Below are 22,873 nucleotides of genomic sequence, written 5' to 3'. Positions count from 1 at the left end.
GAAGTTGTTAAACTATTCCGTAGCAAGTAAACAATATAATAAATAAGCCAAATTTTTTGTAAAACGTAAAATATTACACACTAGGTGTAAATTAAACGCGAAACGTAAGGAAAGAAACACAGAAGAAGAAGTAAGGAACTTATTCAAACGGATCATTCACGGAAGCTTTGAGAAAGGTAACGCGCGGAAGGGTTGCGACTCGGAAAATGAACAGCCTGCATAAAAGGTCGAATAAGCGACAGCCGCAGGTATAACGACGCACTCGAATAATTGCACGCGGGAACGGTTCGATTCCGGTGTCGAATTGGTCCCATTGTCGCATACTGATTCGCAACCGCAACGTCTGCGTCCGGTGGCTTCGAATCGAAATCACTTACGGATCGGCGAATCGTCGATTACCGGATAACAAAGGTCGGACGTTTAATTTCGGTTTCGAGCGTCCCCCGTTGGCCCTACCCGCGGCCGATTTTGTGGCCGGGCTGCGAGCTTTTCCCGCAATTCCGTCAGAAATTGGAGGGATCGTGTGTTAGACGCTGCGTAGCATATGTCGCGTGCCGTCACACGAACACCCCTCGAAAATTGTCACCTTTGTTAAGAACGGGGTTCGCGGCCGCGTTTTTCCACTTATGTGGAAGTTTATAGCCCACGGATAATCGAGCGTGCACCCTTCGAGTCATTGAATCGATTTTCTACCAGCGGAAAATACTCGAACGCACAATGACAATTTCTTTTCGCGACCACCTCGGAGATTTTATCGAAGGTCTAGACGGTAAAACGTATCGGGCGAGAACCCATAAACCTCAATGGTGTACAAGCCGTCGCCGTACACGGTGGTGTTCGTTTACATAAATGGAAATTTGTCGGTGTAATTGATCGAGGCCCGTCCCTTATGAATACCCAATCGACCTCGCTAAAACTGGCTAATTAGTTCTGTTGTTCGTGTCTGGTGTTGCTATTTGCCATAAAAGACACCAAACAACACGACGTGTTTAGCTACCAAAAAAAGCGTTGTCGTTAACATGTGCGATACGATTCATTTTATTCTTGATACTAAGATATTATGCCTGCATCTGATTGTATGCTTCCATGCGTTTTTGAAATATTTTCTGAAAATTTTAAGTTAATTTGATTAAAGCCAGCACAGTTAAATAGTAAATAAATATGATACAAAATGTTTAAGACCATGTGCATGAAAATATTAAAATATAAACTATGATCATTGTTCAAAATTGCTGTGGAAGGAGACTTGAACGAGCAATTAGGATATCAAGGAAACTGAACAATATTTAACAAAAGTCGACTAACTATTTATAGGCATGATCTTTTGATCTCTAAAGAAACAAGTAAGTGAGTAACCACATAACATCAATATTCATTAAAATTTCAAGTTCGTTAAAATCAGTGTCATTGGTAATTGGAAAGGGAAAGCGACTACCATAAAATATAATAATATATTTGAAATTGTGTATAATTATACGACTAGCGCAGAGAATGAACTAGCCTGTTTCATCCCAGTAGCATACTGCATCCGAAGTAGTAAACTCACGATTGTATAGGCGAGCTGAGAAATCTAACTGTAGGAGGTCGAAAATTGTCTCGATTTACACCATTGACGATTACCACCTACGGTACTGAGCCTCTTCGCTGCTGGCAATCACAGGAACATATGCACGCGTGACATGGGGTCAACCCACAGAAAATAACATGCGAGAAGGAGCCGTGGGTGACTCGAAGAAGAGAGGAGCGGATTAATCTAAGAAGCGGATGGACTCGAACGCACGAACAGGGATGTTGAAAGATAAAGATATTATGTATGTATGCATGTAGACATTGCCAGCAGCAAACGCCACATCAACCGAGTAGCAGAGGAATGAATTTTTAACATCCGAGCATAAACGTAATAAAATTATTAATATAAAATAAACGCAGAACATAATACCGAAGGTTCGTTTTAATAAGAATAAGTCAAGAACGTTATTCGTTATGGCATTGTTATTTATTCTATCGAAGCGTGATTTTTTTTTAACACTAAACCTACTATATTACTCTTTACTGAAATTGAACAAAATGATTGAAAATGACCAGACGATCATAAATTCATTTTATGTAAGAATTCTTGTTTTTCTTAATATTTGGAGTTTTGAATTCTTCTAATAATATTTTGCTTAGATCCTATGAAAATTAATATTATATATGTGTAAAATTAATGAACTAAATAATTATTGTAATTAAATAATGTGTGTAAAAGTTTCTTAATATAATGTTCGTTATTGAATTCGAATATTTAGCATGTTAAAACGTAACAGTAAATCGGGAAAGTCAATTACAATCATGAATAATCACGGAGACATCCTGAATTATTACCACAATACCACGCAGAGTTTTATTCAGCGTGTTTCTCTATTCTCTGCTCCAAATACTTCCTCGAAAACCGGACGGGCAGCAGTCGCTTGTTTGAGTTACACCTTGGAAACTCGAGGCACCGTAACAGAAAAAGATCCAGAATGCAAGGAAATAAGCGAGTAGCACAGTTAGTTGTAAAGGAAAAATCTCTAACGAGACAGAAATCAACAAAGGCAACGAAGCAACCGACAACCAAGAGGAGCTACAAAGGGATGATGCTGTGTACAGGGAGGAATGATAATATTCAGACATCTGTTGAACCGTAATCACTTTTTAAAAACTGAACTGAATAAGTTGAATCTCTTTGGGATGTAAGACAGTTTAGTAGATAATGAGTAGAAATAATCTTTCAAACATTGCAATTAATTGGAATAAAAATAGTATTTTTTCATTTTTTTTGCGATTTTCTGCGATTGTAATTACCTTTAATTGTTTGTAGCTCGTAACAATGTCAATCGACTTTAATGAAATTTTCGGCATTCATATAATAATGTATCGAAATCTACAAAATACATTACTTAAATTTTCGTCATACGGATCGATAAGAAAAGATAAAAGAAACATTATTGTTAAAAGATAATGTTTTATTTAAACAGAATATGTAGAAAGTCAAACATATACAGTATAATTACAGTTAACTTATACAGATTACAAAGAGATTGCAACGGTTTGCTGGTTAAATTAGTTCGATCACTGTCTCAGACAGACTTAAATAATTTGGTCCAATACTACTTTAACAGATGCTCGAAAATGATCGTTCCTCGCTGTCTGTAACACAGAGATAAGCAGATGAAGAGAAGACCAAGCGGAACGGCGAGAAAAATCACGGGAAACAGAAGAGGAGAGCGATATTTCCTCCCTGTGAGTCCGCTCGTCGATTTTCCTTTCCTTGCACCCGTGCCCCCCACCGCTCCCGCAGCGCTCTGCCCCCCTCCGGTGCAGTTGCAGCACTAGGATCGGGGCCTTACGAGCTCGTGACGCATGCCTTCTTGTTTCATACTCGATCCGTCGGGCTGCGCGCACGTACGCACGCACGTGCGCTCTCCACCTAGGCCCATTCAAGTGTACGTGCGAGAATCCTACTCTATCCCCTGTGCGTGTTTCTCGAGAAGTAACTTCGCGCGTAACTCGATCTTCGATCGGTTCTTCGTCTCGTTACTCGTTCATCTTTTTGCATCGGTTCAGCCGAACGATAAAACAATTACCGGCCAGCGAAGTTAATAAATTTACTGGTCAGAAGGACTACGATACCGGATTTCAAACTTCGCTGTTTCTTCGCCGCGGAAAACTTTTTCTGATGCGTCTGAAACGACGACGAAATAATTGTGTGAATTAGGATTCTGTGTCAGTGGCCTCTGGTAGGAGTTTTATCTTGAGGACGTTGTGCTATAAACATTTTTCTACGCCGGGGTTGCTCGTTGGAAATCGCTTGTGTAATTGATAAACTGCTTGTGGGTTGTTGGCTGTATCATACTCAAGTCGGACATAAGAAAAGTGACTTACTCGTAATTTCTTTGTTACTCCTTGTGCAGGTCGAATAACTCAAAGGTGAACGGACACGAGGAAAGTGTAATATTTTGTTGCATCTCGTGTTTTTAAACTGCAGTTATTTATTCCTTTGCAATTTGAAAACAGAGAAGTCTTCCTCCGTTTTTAAATCTTGCAGCTGCGGTCATATCGCGTGAATTTTTCAAGATATACTGCTGAAGAGGATTACCGAGAGGAACTCTTTTCTGTTTTGGATCTCGGTGATGCCGTTGCAGAACCTAATGCCGCTTCGTCTACTAACGCGAAGATATTAGGTGACGTGGTCCAAAGAAGAGCTCTTGCGATACCCGCGCAATATTTACACGCGTATCAGTGGATGAGTAGGATATAAGAGTGTGCTGTCTATCAGCGGCTTGGAGATTTCTTTCCTGCGTCGAGAGCTGTTGTTGACTTTCGCCATTGGCTTCTGCCCCCCTCGCTCGTCGACGAATCTACTGTTCAGCACACTCGGCGAAGCTCATCGAGGCTCATACGAAGTAACGCGAGACTCGCGTTTACTTCGTCGGCTGCGCGCACGGTCATGTGCTCCTCGTGTTGATTTCATTCAAGATTCAACGCTACCGACGGAAATAACGAGCCTCTAATTTACGCCGCCGCTGCCGACGTTCTACAATCTTCGCCAATATTGCTTCGCCAACGGAAGGAGAAGTGTACGTCGGAAATCGAAGCAGTTTGTGTAACGTCGAGACTCGCAGTAATCGTTACCGGCATTTAACCTTGAAACTCGTGTTCGTTGACAAAACTCGTTCTGCTCCGTGAACGTCGAATTTCAGAAAAAGAAATCAAGTGATCGTGCTAGTGACAGCAGTTCTAAGAAGATTCCTAAGTGTTCGTAGTAAAGCGAAGAACAGGAAACGCGTGGCTCAGTTTCCAGACAATTTCGCAAACTCATTTGACTGGCAACTTCTCGGAAAAGCGTCGCGACAACCGCGTCGTGCCGGCCGGATATCGAGAAACTGTGCTAAGAGTGGAATTTATTGTTTCCGGTGATCGCGGAGCGTCGTCGTTTCATTCACAAATTGGAACGTGACCGGAGCATCTCAAGCCAGATAACGGACAAGAGCGGACTTGTCTCGTTGGCCCATTCGGAAGCGAGCGTTGTCCGCTGTAGTACGTTCTTGATCGCTGAACGAGGACATCGTCGCCGGGCAGATAAACCGGGTCTTTTGTGTCGGGCAGTGTGCCGAATCGGTCGTCCCGTTCGAGCAGATCGAAATTACTTGGAACAGTTCTTTCAATCATTGAAATAACTCGAGGGGCAGGGTCGGAGAAAAATCGTCCCGGAAATCATACGGGGAGGCGGTCGACGCAGGAAATTGATAGTGCAGGAATTAGCGGTGAAGCTGGAGCACAATCGGCGCTTTGTACCCTCGAATTCCACGGGAAGGATTTCAACTCGAGGTCGAGGAGCACGAGGAGCTCTCGAAACATCCACTCGAGAGTCCATACGTAACCGAAACACGTCGCTGTCAAGACTCCCCTTTGATCTCGGGCAATTGGATAGCGTGACTTCTTGCCACTGCACTTACGCTTATCGGGCCGAGCGGTTCTGCCTCGATTAAGAGGCAAAAAGGCCACTTATAAAGGTCCGCGCCTTTTTCGACGGGGCTGTGGCCTAACCTGTGCGCTGGATAAGTTTCGCGAGGTGCATTAGCCGTGATCTAGAAATCGATTCCGAGGGGATCGTTTGTGAGAGCAGAAACGTGTCGCGAGCGTAGCGGAGGTGGAGCCGAAGAAGCGCTTTCGACCGGACGCCGCTTGAGCTTATCAGCGTAATAGTTGTCGGGAAAAGGCGGCAGCGAAGAAAGATCGTCGAGGTGGGGGTGGAGGAGCCGGTGGTGTGGCGGTGCATGCGAAGAAGAGCCGTGGGTTGATGGCGATAGTTCCCTTCTCCTCGATAAGGCTCGCAACCAACGAGAATTATCGGCTGTAAATTATATTACTATATGACTTCGGGAAAAATTGCCGACAAAATAATTACCGTGCTCGCGGGATCGAAAGACGATTAATCGCGTCGACTCGATTATTCGCCGCGGCCCGTGGATCGAAACTTTTTCAAACCGTTCGCCGAGGGATCTCGTTCAAGAGAGGTGCGTGGGAGTAGTATACTCGTCGTGATAGTGGGCGGTGTTCAATGATCGCCGTGTCGTTGTCGATCGACCCACATCGAATTCGCCTGGATGCCAGTTTTGGACGGAGGTGTAGCTAAGAAGCGAGCCGTCGACAGGACCGCTCGCAAGATGCGGATGCGACTTTGCACCGGCTCCAAGGAGTCGTACACGCTGCTCTCCAAGAAACGGTAAATCTTCGGACATTCTATTAATTCTTTGAGAACGTATGTTTATATTGCGACAACCTTCGGATTTTATATCTTATTCCAGAAGTTGCAAACGTATCATTTGATTATGTACATAATGAAACATAGTTCGTCTACTCTTATTTCTGAAGATTTTGATACATGATCTAATTCTTTAAGAAAAATATTTTTAATGAAGATTAATCAATTTTCTAGTTATACGAGCACTATTTATAAATTGTCTGATCCTGATCTCATTATTGCATCGAACCTTAATTTTTTGATAGTATATGGTTAATATACTTTAAATTTCATGTTTGATATAATGTGTAAAAATATAGACAAGAAATCAATAACAGAAAGTCATTGCAAAACAATTTAGGGCACGCACTTTCCTTCTATCATTGTTTTACTCCGTATTTTCCTTGTTAATTCAACGCATCATTTTTTGCGACCATTGTTATGTTAATAGAAAGGACGTTGTTCATTTCTAAATTGAACTTAAAATTTTGTTAAAAGGTTTCGCAACCGTTTTGAACATTCATCCCTAAGAGAAAATTTACATTGATTCGGTTTGAGTCATCGATATGCATATTTATACACCGTGTCGGAAGTTTTGGGTGTGAGAAGTTTGCTTGTCACACGGGGGTTACATCCAATTAAGGTAAAATGACATGCAACTTTTTGCACATGAGATTATCGCACGGCAAGAAATGGAATAAATTTTCTGTCCACCTCAATATAAGACCATTTCTAGTTCGTGGTAAGAGCTTGTCTGAGTATTTAACACAAACGGATTATTATCAGTTTGTTATTTAACTTTATTTATTTCTCGTTTTAGAATGAAAAAGCAGGATTGCAAATGTGAAATGTTTTGGCGTTTTGGATTTGTTCAATTATTTTAATATATTTAAATATTATCAATTGATAATGTTTTACAATATTTTCGTATTATCATTTGATAATTTCCGCGACTTTTATACATCGCCAAATAAGTACATATGAATACAACGTCAGTTACAGTAATTTTTGTATCATATCTAAACAGAAAAAGTTTCTAAAAATTAAAAGAATTAAATTCTTTAATTGCATGTGATGTTACTGATTGCGTAACTTTTGTTTAATTCTAAAGATCAATATTATACAGAATTCTATTTTCTTCATCTTATCGGATGATAAGATTTGGATAACTGTAGTTTTCACAGTTCTAAGCTCACTTGTGACTCTTATAGTTCATGCGCTGTACATCGAAGATGTGAATACACGTTGCTTTTTGTCACAGATTCGTTTTGCTAATAATCTTCTACAATCAGAAACAATAGCGGTACTGTTCGGTCAACGTTTTATTTTAAAAATTAATTTGAAATGAAATAGTGAACTGTACGATATAATTCCTTACTATAGCATGACATATTATCATTTTATGCATTAAAAAATAAAAATAGAGGAAAAATATCGTTGCCTTGTTATCTATTAATTAATCTTGTCATCTATTATTTTATTTACCATCATACTGGGGCAACGTCTTCTTCGTATTCATGTACGTTCAAATAGGTCATTTATATGCATGCGACGAAAGTTAATATATGTATTTACATTTCTCATCCCTTGATCTATCCTTATGAAAAATGTATGTCCGCCTTCTCTTTACACGAAATACAAGTCAAGAAACTGATTTATTACAGAGTACGGTAAACTGCTTATTTGCCTATGAAATTCTTAATAACAGAGAAACACTCTTACTTTCTCGTTTCATGAAAATGATTATTTATGTATTATATCTTCAAGAAGAATTGAAAAGTACAGTTCAATTCAACTCTTATAATTATAATTTAGGAGATCTGACAATAGTACTACCAATTGGAATAGTTGGATTAATTGGCTATAAATTAGAATACTCAACTGTACAGTAAGACAGACTTATCATAATATTTTATTTTTCATAGGAAACTCGATATAACCAAATGGTAAACTATGACGTAAGAAATTGGGGAAACGTTAAGCCGAAAACGAAACGAGTTATGAAGGCAAAGTAAACACAGATTAATTTTTTCTTTGAAAAGGGGGGGCTGCGGAAATGTTTGTACAACCTATAATACGCTCGCCCGTTGTACATTATTACTCGGCAAGGTCAGTGTAATGCATTTAGGGTAGCATTTTAGTTTGTCTAGTCCGTAGACGGACCGCGCGTAATTGAAGTTAGGGTACCATGCAGGTATTCTTCCCCTACGGGTGCATGTCGTTAAGAGTTTAGACCGTACCCGTTACGATCCTTAATCTCCTGGTAATTTGCAAAATGACAGTCCATAAATAATTCGTCTGTAAATTATGATTACCGGTTTGATCGACTCCACGGTTTTTGTCTTGCCGCTCGCTTCCATTCTCGGCTGTAATCACGACTTAATATTCGGCTCCGTTGTATATTACGAACGAGCCTCATTCGACGATTCAGAAAATCGAAACGAAAATGCTTATCAATTTCGTAACACTTATTCGATTCCGATGGTTGAACGAGTTTCTTCGTCGAGATCACACGAACTTGTACTGGCTTCGTTTATTTGTTTATCCTGTGCACGTGTGCTTGTTTTTGCCATGTTTCGCTTAAAAATCTCAGGCACGCAAAAATTATTGAGAATTTTGAAGTATTGTTTTTATTATATCGTTGAGCATGAAATATATCAATTTTACAGTAAAGTTAACTTTCTAACAAAGCAGTTATTAATTTTGTCTAAATTAAAGTAAAATTTGAAATTACTAAGGACGGAGATGGGCTGATCGAACGCAGTTATAAAAAAAGTTGCATGGAGTTACTAGTAATGTAATATCATGCTCCTGTTACAATTTTTAATAATGACGTCCATAAAATTAATTGGATGTTTATTGTTACTAAAATCGTGGTCAATATAGGATAGCAGTTAGAGTAGCAGAATTCAGGACATGCAAGACTCGTTCGGTCTACATTTTGTACGTCTTGTGAAGCTTTATTCCGTTGTATACAATGTAAATGTACTTAAATTAATGTAACTGAACTCGATGTTTGAAGAGTCTCTGCTGGATTCGTAAAAGCTAAATTGCAGAGCAGTCGTTACAAATTATTATAAATATATACTTGATCGATCGTCGGTCATCTGGAATGATCAAAGTCACAGCCGGAGATCTGGATATCTTTTGTACGTGCGAGCGTTGCATTAAAAAGGCGGTGCAAAGGAGCTGCGGGGTGAAAATATTGACTCAGTTACGCTGCAACGTGTATTTCTGGCCTTTGTCAACAACAATTTGATTGTGGTCAATCGTGATACTTAAAGAATCTTATTCTCCAATCCGTGGGAATTGTGGTCGGCTTTATTTTTCCTTCGATTATTAAGGCGATACCGAAGTAATTTAACTGTTTTTATAGTATATTATTAAATTGCTAAATTTTTAACTCTGCTGAAAATTGTCGAAGTTTTTTAACTGTACAAAAAGTCGTGAATATTCCTAAACTTTATTGAAACTTGTAGAAATATTTGAAATTTAATAAAATTATAGATGGCTTGAAAGTTGATTAAAAATTAAAGAAACCATGGTATTCCGCTAACAATTGTAGAAACATCGAACATCGCTAAAAATTGTAGAAATCCTTGAATTTCACTAACATGTTTGAAATGTTTGAATATTATTAAAAATTCCATAGATATTTAGTCGTAAAAATCCTTCGAGCTTCGTTAAAAATTTTAAAAACTTCCGAACTTTATTGAAAATTGCAGGAGCTATCGAACTTCACTTACCCCCTACCGGCGTTCTCAAAAAGGAAGGCATAAAATACCGCATTCGCAAACAGAATTATGGTAATTCAAGGCTCGGTATATGCTGCCATAAATATTCATCCGAACAGAGAGACGCTTAAACTATTTACACGGACGCGAGCGAATTTTAAGAATGCCTGGGTGAAAATTTGTCATATCCGATTACGGGCGAATACGATAACTCCCCTGATAACTCGGGGATCCCTTTCACGGGTGACTGGCAAAAATATTGCACGCACGGCGAATGAATCGACACGATTCGGTATAGGACAAACGACATTGGAAATTGTAATTAATTACCGGGGACACGGAGAACATTAACTAGAAGCTTCTTGATAGTCACGCATGGAAATTCATATTCCAACGTGTGTCCCGAAGACGATATGTTCGCACATATATTGTGCATTAGGATCTCGCCTCTCTTTCTTCTCTTTTCTCGAGCACGAGCGTTAATTGAATCGGTATAATCAACTTGTGGCTCTCTCTTATAAATGGAGAAATAAGTCTTTTATCGATGAGGATCTTATTGCTTTTCTGGAATTTCTACACGTATATATGTGTTACCAAAAGAAATGTTATTATTACTTGCATTGTTTTTTAAGATAAAAGTTATAAACACTACTTTTAGATAGCACGTGTTACGGTCACGCTATTAAATATTGTTAATACATTTACTTTGCTATCAATCTTTACCGTTAAAATATTTGTATTTAATAAAAATATTTTAAAAGAAGTTATATATTTTATAAACATTGAATAAACTTTAAACATATGACAATATGAGCGAACATATAACATAATTTCTTGTTGGACTAATAGCTACAACAATGATGCAGTTCAACGAACGTGTCTTCCAAGCTAATTCTGAAAAATTAAGATTTAATAAATACAGCAGCCGAACAAAAATCCTTGCATGATTTTGCATTTTCGAAGGATCTACATAATCCGCGTTGAAGGATTATGCAGTAGAACGGAAGGGCACGCAAGCTGCCCCTGCACCCTTTGCGTGACAAACCGTGTTTCTCGATCACACGCGATGGATAACTGGAATCGATGACTTGGATTTTCTTTTGACCGGAGCAGAATGGGAGCGCGCCGCGCAAGTTGGCCCGCACGTACCACTGTCACGAAAATTATGACATCGACGAGCACGATCGACCACGGATATTATCGCCATTAATACTGATTTAGTTGAAAGGAGGAGCAAATGGGTCCCGATCGGCTGCACAGGTATAATGTAAGGGCGAACTTCTCACCCCTTTTTTCGGTGTTAGCACGGCGAACGCGTGTCTATTCATTCGTTGCTCGGTGTTAAGCTGGACAGCGTTAAGTCGACGGTGAACCTATAAATTTTCTTCCGATCCCCTACTCTTTTCTTGTAAAACGACCCTGGGCACCGTGTGCGCCCTTTGAAGTTCCATTTAATGAGAGACGCGTCGTGTAAGTGCATATGCGCATACCTTTCGAATTGCATTATGAAGACATTCAAGCTTTATCCGGACAAATTATTTATTACGGCTCCTGTTGCAAGCCCCGCAGGGGATGCAACAACGCGAAGTTTTATGTGATGAAATTTTTCCATTATATTTCTTTTTTTTCATATTCCAATGCTCGTTTCGTATTTTAACGGTGGACGGTACTATACAAAGCGACGCTCGTTTTCTGAAAACATGTTTTCTCGTTTTGCGTAATTAAAGCGAACGGGTGTCATGTGTTTGACAGATTTTTTGCCATTTAGGATAACTTTAATATTACGTTTACGAAGAATTTTTTTATTAATAATTATTGTTGACGTAATAAAGATACATATATGAAGAATTTATTCAACTGAATAAATTGGGACAAATATTGCAATAAAATGCGCTCGAAATTGGACAACTTTAATGACGATAACACCCCAAAAAACCATCGTAGAATAATGATTCTTTTTTTTAATTAAAGCTTGGAACGTCCACTTTAAATATCAGGTCATGTTTGCCATATTAAAATTTGCCATGTTCGACAAAGTGCAAAGATATAAAGTAGTGGTTTCAAGGTTCAATTTAAAAAAGCATCATCCTACGATTATTTTTCATGAAGTTATCGTTAGTCAAAGTTGTTCAAGTTTTATCCAAAAATTTTCGATATTGTAATATAGTTTCTCATGCCTTTGTAAAATTAGCGTTGTAGTAAGTAGACAATTTTAATTAAGAATGAGACCAAATACGAGAATATTCAGATAACTTCAAGATATTGGTATAGTAATATGTAAACCGTAAACGTATTTTTTAAAATTGCAGAAAATTGCGTAAATATGTCTTTTAAATATATAATAATAAAATGGAGCTCGAATAAAAACGTGCGTTTAAAATCCTTTTGAAATATCGTGTTTCCGACAACGATGTGGTACAAGACTCTCTACATCTTATTTTTATTCTTTTAAATGATCGTCGACAGTTAATTCCCTCTTTATCGTTTAGAAATATCTGCGAGTTTCTCAAGTTTCTCAAGTTACTCGAACACATTTGATATTTTAACTGCTTTTACTAAAATCGAAATAACAGTGATCATAATGATACAATACCGTCTATAATTCCACGGATCTTCAAATCTTCTCCGACAATCCAATAGCTCGATAATTCTACAAGACATTTTGCAGGCGAATTCTTCTCGATCTGTTCCTGCTCATTTCTTGAACTTAGACACACGCTCACCCGAGAAATATGTCTTTTCTCTCTGCACCTGGGACCGTCTTATTATCCTTTCAATCTCCGTAAGTGTTCTGTTATGGAAGATATACGTCGATATCTTCGTTGTTATTGAGATCGCTTTATTGGGTTTCATCATCGTTTTCATCTTACGGACCCGCAGCTAGTTTTATCGTCGGCGGAGATCTATTGGCTAAAGAGCCGCACAAGCTACATCAAAGTTGCCCAAGAAATGTTAGTTTATCCACGACAAGTCCGCGCGCAAAAAATTCGGTCCACTTACAAATGGTTCGTGATCGTTCGGTGAAGGGTCAATACGTGCAAAACGTAATTTGAAATAATATTTCTTAGCGCTGACACTTGGAAAGGTACTGTGATAGGTTTGGTAAAATATTATATCCTTAAAAGATTAATTTTTCAACAATCTGTATAAGTTTTGATATTTTTTAAATTGTTTGACGTCAGATGTTTTTAAAGTTACTTAATTTCAAGATCGGTGGCGTTAATTTATTCTCTTAATCTCTATTCCTTATCACAAAGCTTTATAAAATTGTTTAATAAGTTATTTTTTATCCTATATCTTTAAATACAAATCATTTTATTAATATTTGCATTTAAAACGTTTCAAGTATTTGAATGATAGATGTGTTCTACTATAAAAATGTTAGGTAAAGCAATTAATAACTTTCACAATGGCAGGTCGCATTAAAACTGTCCAAACTGTGAACAACAATCGCAACGGTCAATAACTATAGAGAATGCGAGATAAATTAAAGTGTCTCGGAACGGCGGAAAGGAAAAGGAAAACGAAAGTTGTTTACCATTCGGCCCGTCGGGCTTCCATTGTCGAACTCATTTCCATCAATACCCCAGAGCGTTTGTTTGTTTTTATTGAAACGTCCGAAGTCACGGCGTGTAGAACTGTCTCGAAGGACTTATAATTCCAAACAGTCGGCGTTCCTTCAGTAGTCCTGTGTAGCACGCTGTTTAGGTAGTCGCGAACGTCGCGACGTGTCGCATTCTACCGGTAACTCGATTCTACGATGAATTTGTACTTGAATAGGATCAATGGGTGTCGTTTCAGCCGCGCACAGAAGGCATTCAATGAATTTAAATGCATGGGCTTCTGTGACAATAGATGATTTACACCTTGCGCACTCGACGCGACACCCGCCTCTAAGAAAGTCCGACCAAGTATTCCTGTAGATTGGAAATCGCTTGCGAGATTCGCTGTGCACGAATGTACAATGTCTCGCATGAAAAATCGTTCACTCGCTCATTGATTTGTCCCCTTCGCAGTACTCTAAAAGCAAACAAACGTTTTCAGTTAGCATAGGAATCGGAACCAAGGATAGAATATTTCCTTCGCAATTGTAATAAACAACGAACAGAACAGTTCTTTCTTCAATTATCACAACGAGTTCAAAGTAATATGCAGACATGCTCAGACAGTTTCAATTATTTTAATGCTTTAAATTGTTTCAAATCATTTTTGTCGTTAATGCATAAAGTCTGCAGCCTAGTTATAAGATGTTAAAAATTGTGAACCTTTGCAATTCATGATCTCTACTATTTTCTTTAACTTCCTTCTATCTACTGTCGTCATCAATATATAAAGTTTGTAATTTTCTGATAAAGCAACTGGCTTACTCCAAAGTTTGAACAATCATTTAATTTACTGTAACATTATCTATAAAGAGAGGTGTATGATGATAAAACTCATTACAAAAAAATAATGTATAGGTGAAAAAATTCTGGAGGCATTAAAAAACACATTTTTTCACTATTATTGACTTGCTAAAATTGTTATAAGGATCTATCTTTTCTAAATTTATATATTTCTTTTACAATTGTCTTGGACTATTTTTATTATGTACAACGATTCGCAGACTACTCTAATTGGTCATCTGAGTAACTTGCCTCGCCTCTTGCCTTGGATACGTTCTATAAAAAACCGTCGCAGAAAGTTAGCGGACAATCTTCAATACGAGCCGCAGGAGATGCGCGTTACGTACGCCGAGACGCATGTGTAAATTAACATGTAAGTCGAGAACAAGTGACCGTATGTTCCATGTGATATCTCCGCCGGCTTCTCAAATTCCTTCTCATTCTGCGCGATGCCTCTGCGGCCAGCCACAGCTGCCAGAGTTCCGTCTACGCCTGTCGTTGCTTTTTCCGCCCCACTCAGTCTACGTCGTTTATCCGCTCTTCCCGTCGTCGTCCCGCGCTCCCCAGGAATGAATCAAACCTCTGTGAGTTGTACAGCATCCAGCGGATTTTCGATCTGACGAGCAATCGCTGAAAGGAAACTGTGTCATTAACCCGTTCATTCTGAATTTTTCACGAGCGCCATTTCCCCGGCCGGAAATCGAAATAGGTCGCGTAATATAGGATTTTAGTGTACACGCCGTTTGAACTTGTATTTTTCAGCTTTCAGTGATATACAATATTTGATGAGCAAATACGCGACGCAGTTTTAATATGAGCATTTTTAACATTCAGAGAAACAGAATTTATTATTATATTTACTGAATTATTTATTTTACCATTTGGTCAGCGAGTTCTGGATTTATTATGACTTAAAACGTGAAAAATCGTTTAGATGTAGTATCTCAAAAACAATGTTGCAAAATATTACTCAACGAAAGTATTAAGTATTCTATTTATATTCAGCCATAATGTTGTGAAAAAGTCTACTATCCAAGTGTTAATGAAATGTACAAATTTATATTAATTGTCAGAAATTAGGTAATCAAATAATATTTACACTCTGGGTCAAGACGGACCCGAGCATCGACGAGTATTGAAAGTATAGACTATAGACGTATTTCATTTATTTTTATCAATGTCAATATTTGTAAACATTACGTCGGGTGGTGGCAGCTATGGTAGAATAGACGAGAACTAAATCCTTTACAAAGAGATGAACAAACATTAATGTCGAATTTTCTCGAAAACCGAGCTCCGGATAAAAGAATGTTATATCAAATTTATTTCTTACTATTTCATATAGAATCACCCACTGCTTGGCTGTATTACGAATTTCATTCTAGCCTGTATTTTTGTATTGTCGAGATCGTGAACCTAAAATAGCTCATTTTTATGCAAACGTTCAATTTTATCAAATTCAAAGTAATACGTAATTTACTTCATTGATTAAATGCTTCTTACCGCCGAAAGCGAAATAAAAGAAAAACTTGTTAACGTTGATTGCGGTAAACGTTTGTATTTTACAATCACGTAAATTACATAAATGCATAAAGATTCCAACAGCAGTGATTTTAATAAGCGGAACATTTCAGTGACCGTTAATTCCTATTATTAAATTATCGACGTTACAATCCTCAGAATTACAATTATCGATGTTCCAATCCATGGAAATTAAGGCACTGCATACATGTGGGTAGATACTCGTTCCGTCGGCATGAAAATTGCCTCCACTATATCCTGTATTTAAAACGTAGTTAAACAATTATATAAATAATTGTACCGAAATGTTGAATAAGCGCGATAATTATGGAAAAGAATGATAGCGAGAAGAATGTCGAATAAAAGGATACCAGGATCGATTTAATCGCGCAGAACAAAACTGCTTTCACTTTTTATTTGCGGTCATTGAAATCGAGGAAGGGGTACCGGTATAATTAAATTCTTTGTTCGTCGCGTTATCGTCTCCATTTGTTACGATGCAGCGGCCTTGCGAGTAACGGAGACTCCGATTTATTAACAACATCGACATTCCGCGGGTTTTATCAATTATTGAGGAACTGGAACTTCAAAATTTGATTCTGTTGTTCAAGGACAACCCTGAATCTATACGAACGCCATGATATTTATACCTTATATTATTGTATATAACTTTCTGTATTTTTCTACCTTCTATCTTAAATTCGTTATTTCGCATCGAATATAAAAACGTGACCCGGTAATCCGTGCTGGGAACGAATCGGATATTCTGATTTGCGACTGACTTCTCCCATCAGCTTCGACGTATTTTTCCAGGCATTTGGATTACCGAGCAAAATCTCTGCCGCTTGTAAATTATTTTGCGGGAAGCCAATTTCAGTTCTGGCCATGGAATTACATGCGCTTTGACGTACATTTTGAACAGAAAGAGAAATATATTTAGTTACATTGCATGTATTAGAAAAATGTATAAAAATGTACCAAAGTAAAAGAAATCATTTTATCAGTCTTCACATATTTAATATTTAATTTCATTAACTGTACATAAATATATGTCCGTGATTGTAAAAACAGCGGTATATAAATTGTTTGATTAATTTGTGGTGCAATCATTTGCATTTTGTTTACAGTGAGTGCCGAGGTCATTGCTTATAAATGATGAAATACTTTCCAATAACGAAATATGTATTGCTTTATTCGAGTATTTTTCTGTTATCAATATCTATTTATAATTGAGATCATAATAGTTCTTAACAGTCTCCATATTTTGATAGCGTAGTCAACAGAAATTTTGTTATAATCTTTGTACATCAATTCAAGTTTTAACCAAAGTTTTCACGATAAGAATAAATTGTACGAAGACTTCGGAATACGAATTCTTAAATCAACCAATATTGTAAACAATTTCAAACTTATATTGAAAAGAAATCTGCAATTAATATGCTAAAACTTCAACCAACATAACCGTGTCGCCTGATTTTTTGCATAATCGATTAGTGGTCGAAACATTTGACGAGAAAGATATACAAGAAATATACTTGGAAAAGCACTTACTGTTTGGTATTCACTGTCTTCCGGTGAATCGACGCGACGATTGTTGCACGCGGCGATAAGAAACTAGTTCCAAATGCGGCCACTTGCTATCTATGCTAAATTATTATCTTTCCTAAGCTTTGTTGTCGGTCGTGTAGATTTTGGGATCGTTTAAAATTATAAATAACAATAGAGAATATATATGTAAGTATAACATGCAAGATTCTGTGCTAGATAAAGAGGTCAAACTTTGGATGGTTTACTTCTTTTTATTATTTTACGTTTCAATAAAAGTTGTATTACTTTACTCGACAACGTGTTACGAACTAGATTCTAACTTCATCGAAGTGAAGGTAAACTAAACATCTGGCAGTGACGCGTATTGGGGAAAGCTTTCCAAAGATCACTTGTAGGTTCTAAACGAAAATATCTTTGCATTTTGACAGTTATTATTATCCTTAAAGGAAAACTAAGAAATTATGTAAATGTATCGAAAATGGACATTTTTCATTTTTATAATATCTATAAAAAATTTCTAAAATTATATATTGTGTAATTTGTTAATTGGTATTTTATAATTACATAATGATAATATTGGCATTAAACCGTAAGAAACATTACAAATAATTGTTAAAGATTTATAGCAAAGTTTGATAAATTTTTACTCATGGCTTAAAACGTAATCTGATGCCTCGAATGTGTTCTACAAGTAAAAATAAGAATAAACTATTATTATAATAGAAAATCCATAAATGCCTTTTTGAGAAATTACGATAAACATAGCAAATGTAAAAAATATGATAACACTAACGTACAAGAGACGAAATAGTTACAAAAATCAACTTGGCTCGCGAAGAGGTTCGACAAAGTCGCAATCAGCTGAAATCAACAATAAACTCAATAAAGCAAGTGCCACTTTGAAATGAAGATGTACAGTCTTCGCGCAGCAAGAAAACGCCTTCGTGTTTACCATCCCCCTCTTACTAGCTGCTCCACTGCCGCAGCTATCGGTTGCTATTGGCTGAAAACTATTACGAAGATCGACGTCAGTCAATACCGACCGATAGTCGCGGCACTGAGACAGCTAGTAAAAGGGGGAATGTAAACACAAAGGCGCTTTCTTGTCACGCAAGTACTACAGGTAAAAGTAGCGTTTAAATCATATTTTGTATTTTTCTCACAAATTCTTAACGAAGCATTTAAGGACTTTATGTTATCTTACATTTTAGTCTTATTTCTTTTTATAGACGCACAGTGTCGAAATAAATTGTAATGTTACTATGAATTAACTGAACTCTAAATTATCTTAATACAATAAATTTGGTCAGTAAACAATACACATGTTAGTACATCATAATACACATTATTTTTTACATAATAATATAATGATATAATGATAATCAGCATATCATTTTGTATAGTAATTTCATTTCATAATTTTGTATGATTTAAGACTATACTATTTAATACAATATAACGCACTATAATTTTTAATTAAATTTTTGCAGAGAAAATCAATAATGTACAAATATCTGATCAATTCATCAAGTATGAACATATGCTTACAAAGTTTACGATGCTCAGTAGAATCAATTTATACACTGGAATTATTTTGTAGGGCATTGCATAGCGCATCGAGCACCGAGGTCTAAATAAACCTGCATACAGCGACGACGAGGCGCACAAGCTCAGATTTTGCACGAAGATCGGAAGTGGCTCGAATCGTTGGCCTATTTCGCATTCATTAATTCGAGGCGAGCGTACAAGCGCCCTAACTTTATTGCATCGCAACGATATCCTTATCACCGTGGGGTTTTCGCGGAAACGAGGAATAATGGAATAGAATGGTCCATTGTGTAATAGCAGTGACGATTCGTCGCGCGTGATTCCTAGAACTGTGAAACGAACGAAGTACGTGATTTCTAGAGACTAATACAGCGAAACAATAACGAACTGTTACCCTTCGGACTAGGAGAAAAATTTACTAGTTGAAGCAATCTTTCTGTGGATCATTTGGATGAAATCTGAATGTTACAACATATAACTTTTATAGAAATATATTGTACTAATATAATCTTTAATTATAGTAAACAGAGAATCAAATGTAAATGAAAGGGTTCGGACCTATGAATAAATTCTTTTGTTACAATCTTATTATACTACAAATTTTATACATTTAGAAGAAAAGTTGTGATTGAGGATGAACTTCAAAACAATAAATGTAGAGAACAAATTGAACAATGCTTTTATATTATTTTCGAACTCTTAAAAACATTAAGAATACAGAACAATTTTTATTTAATTTTTCAATGAAGTAAAATCGATTCTTTGTTTCTTAAATGCTATTTATAGTAGAAAAGATTTGTTGCACGCGTTATTATTCACCTTCTCACGTACAAGATCGTAATTACCGAAGCTGTAAATAATTGATAGTAACTAAGTTGCTCGTCTTGTTGTATAAATGTACTTCAATTCTAAAAACTTGAAAGTTTGGTATCCAACCTATTAAATTTTGATCTAAAACGCGCGAAGTCTGCGATAATTGCAAATTTTGATTAAGCGAAGATGCTTGAAACGATCCGCGCAGAATATGGCAAACCGTGCATATTACAAGATTAATTCAAGACCATGAGAAAGCTTTGACTCAGCTACCCGGCGACTTGGATACCCGAAATGTCTTTGCGTTACAGCGAAGTGTACACGGACCGAGAGAACTTAGATTAGTAATATTTTCTGGAACCGCGAACAGTTTCTCAGTGGAATCCCCGTGATGCTGCCGTTTCGCCGCGTCACCGTAGCCCAAGGAGAACGGAAGAAGTGACACTATCATGCAGGAATGTAGAACGCGTCTGAAAATTGACCGGAATTGAGACGGTTCAGAGTGTCAGGGAAGAGTTGATGCTTACTCGTTGGTCGAAAAAGAATGTTTTTCAAAGTGTTGCGTCACCACTTGCCCGGGGACGGGCGAAACGTATCTCGCCATTAAGAGCAGCAAGGAATTAATTAAGCATCTGCTTCCTCTCTCGAACACTAATGCTCTGTGAGTCGCGTCGAAGTCATTCATTTCGCGAGCAAAACGTCCGCGTTGTACGCATGTGTCCAATATAACCTTCCCCATTGATAAAACTCTGGATATAAGATTATGGTTCCGGAAAGAATGGTTCAGAAGAAGTTACGAAATCTGACTTTATCAGACGGTTCGATGAAGCACTATCTTCCTTGAAAATAGACGCCAAATTTTAAAAGACAATCTTATGTTTTATTCGCTAAAATTTTATAATTTTAAATTCGCTAAGTTCAATTGTATAACTCGCTGAATTTAATTTTTGGAATTCGTTAAAATTATAGTTTTATTCGCTAAAAGTCAATATTGTATGCACATATATTTGTATATTTTATTCACCATCCATACTATTTTAACTTACGCTAACTTATAAATTCTCTCTTCCTCGCTTGCGACTCTATTTTGATTCTGTCCGATTCTAACCTCCAAACGTAAGCTCTGGAGTATTTCTGTTCAGAACCGTCGCCTTTTTAACAAATCTGACCTGAACTCTTTCCATCTCTTCTATTTTTTGCCAGCTCAAGGTCTGCGCTGTAATAATAACACAGAATTAACCAAAATATTCATTGAGCGGCATTATACATTTGTATAAATGATAGAGTAGTTTGTCTCTTAAAATTTTTTTAGAGCCATTAAATTTTAGTATTATTACTAATGCTTTTGTAGGAAATCTTAATAAACCAAATGACTTATTAACGTATATCTGTCTAAAACATGCAAAAATCGTGTACATATTTTTGAAAGTATAATTACAAATAAAAGTATTATAAAAAGTATAACTACATGAAAAATAAGGAAACTAGTAAAAAGAATTGATGTTAGAAATATTAACGTGTTTATACTTTCTTGTTACATGACTGTATACTGGATTTCTAGACTCGTGTAACCATTCTATTGTCGTGTATTGTAAAATGAAAATGTCCAAAGCTTCTTGATTACGATAAGAAGCTTCAATCTGACAATTTGGGAGCAATGAAAAGCAAGAAAGCGAAACAACCTGTCCGCGAAAGGAATGCGTATCCCTAGCTTTTTCTATACCTTCGTCCAGCCTTGTTCTCGGTGATTCCTCCGCACCGTGACATCGGGAGTGGCAGTGTTGGCTGCGAGAGATCGGCAGGCCAATGAGGGTCAAAGATGTACCGGCTGAAGAATGACGAGAAGAAGCGCGCCAAAAATTGTAGAATCAATGCACACCTGGCAACAAAATTGTAAAACTTATATTTGTAAACGATCGTAGATTTATATTATTTATATTATATTATTTACAATAAGTAACATTAATACTTGGGTACTCTTTAAAAAACAATAACTTTTAAAAATAGGACTAAATAACTTGAATTTTTCTGATAATTAGACTGATTAATAAGTAAAAGTATTTTTGCAAATTTCCAGTTTGTGTTTGAAATGACAAAAAATTAAAGAAAATCGTGCTTCGTAATAATATAAAATATAAACTTTTACGTGTCACTTTAAATTTCGTGGAATTTAAAATAACAGTATTATTAATTGTATTCAAATTCCAACAATCTCCAAACGTAGTTTACGAAAAGGTTGCATATTTTTGGTCCGTAATGCGAAAGCAGTCCAGAGTAATACGATTGAATTGTCATAATTATATAATTGTTCGATTAGAGAAGTTTTACTCTAAAGGCGGAGCAGCGATTGCTGCTGGAAGTACACTTTAACCAAGTTTACGCAATTGTCGTGTATTGTGCAATTTCAGTTTCCGACATCGTCAATTTACACTGGGTTAATGGACAACAAGTTCGTTGGCCCGGCAAGAGGTTTCAGTAAAATTAATTACGAGCATCGAATGCAATTATTATTAATTCATGCGCGACTTATTATTCATGTTATTCAAGTGCATGGTACATGGAGCCTTCTCGTACTAGAAAGGCTCTGTACCTCGTTGGAACGAGCATTCTTGAATGCAGTGTCGTACATCCGAGATACCTGAAACCGAACGTAATTCTCAGTTTTACAACTTATAGTTGAAATACACTTAAAGAATTCGTCGTAAGTGCTTAAAGTAATTTTATATCCACCGTATTCAACGAGCGAATACTTGAGCCTAATTACAAGCAGTTTGTAGTAGATGAAACTATAAATTATGACAGCGCGGAACGAGTACAGTAACAACAATTATCTTACAATTTTTTATAACGTAAAATTATTATCAACAGAATAATAACTTAGACAAAGATAAACATGGAACCGAAGTTCAAAAAATTGTATACGCCGCGAGTGTTTAAAATTCCCTTAATAATTATAATAGCTGCCATAAGTAATTTTTGAAAGTTTAATTACATGCGACATAAAACGAACATTTATCATAAAACTTTTGCCACAGAATGTTTCGCAATGGAACGTC

At 36.9% G+C, this 22,873-nt stretch overlaps 1 protein-coding gene across 8 annotated transcripts in view; it reads left to right on the top strand.

Moving 5' to 3' along the window:
• The window catches only part of LOC144472927 (rap1 GTPase-activating protein 1), a 180,200-nt gene that overhangs the window by 46,836 nt on the left and 110,491 nt on the right, over positions 1 to 22,873 (top strand). Inside the window, exon 1 of one of the 8 annotated variants that reach the window (XM_078186430.1) lies at positions 5,848 to 6,250. The exons of the other annotated variants lie outside the window; for them this stretch is intronic. Within the exon in view, the coding sequence (XP_078042556.1) occupies positions 6,132 to 6,250 (119 nt within the window). The 5' untranslated portion in view covers positions 5,848 to 6,131. Of the gene's footprint in view, positions 1 to 5,847; positions 6,251 to 22,873 lie in introns of those variants that run through there. 8 annotated transcript variants of the gene reach the window in all.

The sequence above is a fragment of the Augochlora pura genome, chromosome 1 (genome assembly GCF_028453695.1).
Source record: "Augochlora pura isolate Apur16 chromosome 1, APUR_v2.2.1, whole genome shotgun sequence".
In the NCBI taxonomy this organism is placed as follows: Eukaryota; Metazoa; Arthropoda; class Insecta; order Hymenoptera; family Halictidae; genus Augochlora; species Augochlora pura.
The sequence above is the reverse complement of the archived record's forward strand: the minus strand, read 5'-3'. Positions and strand labels throughout refer to the sequence as shown.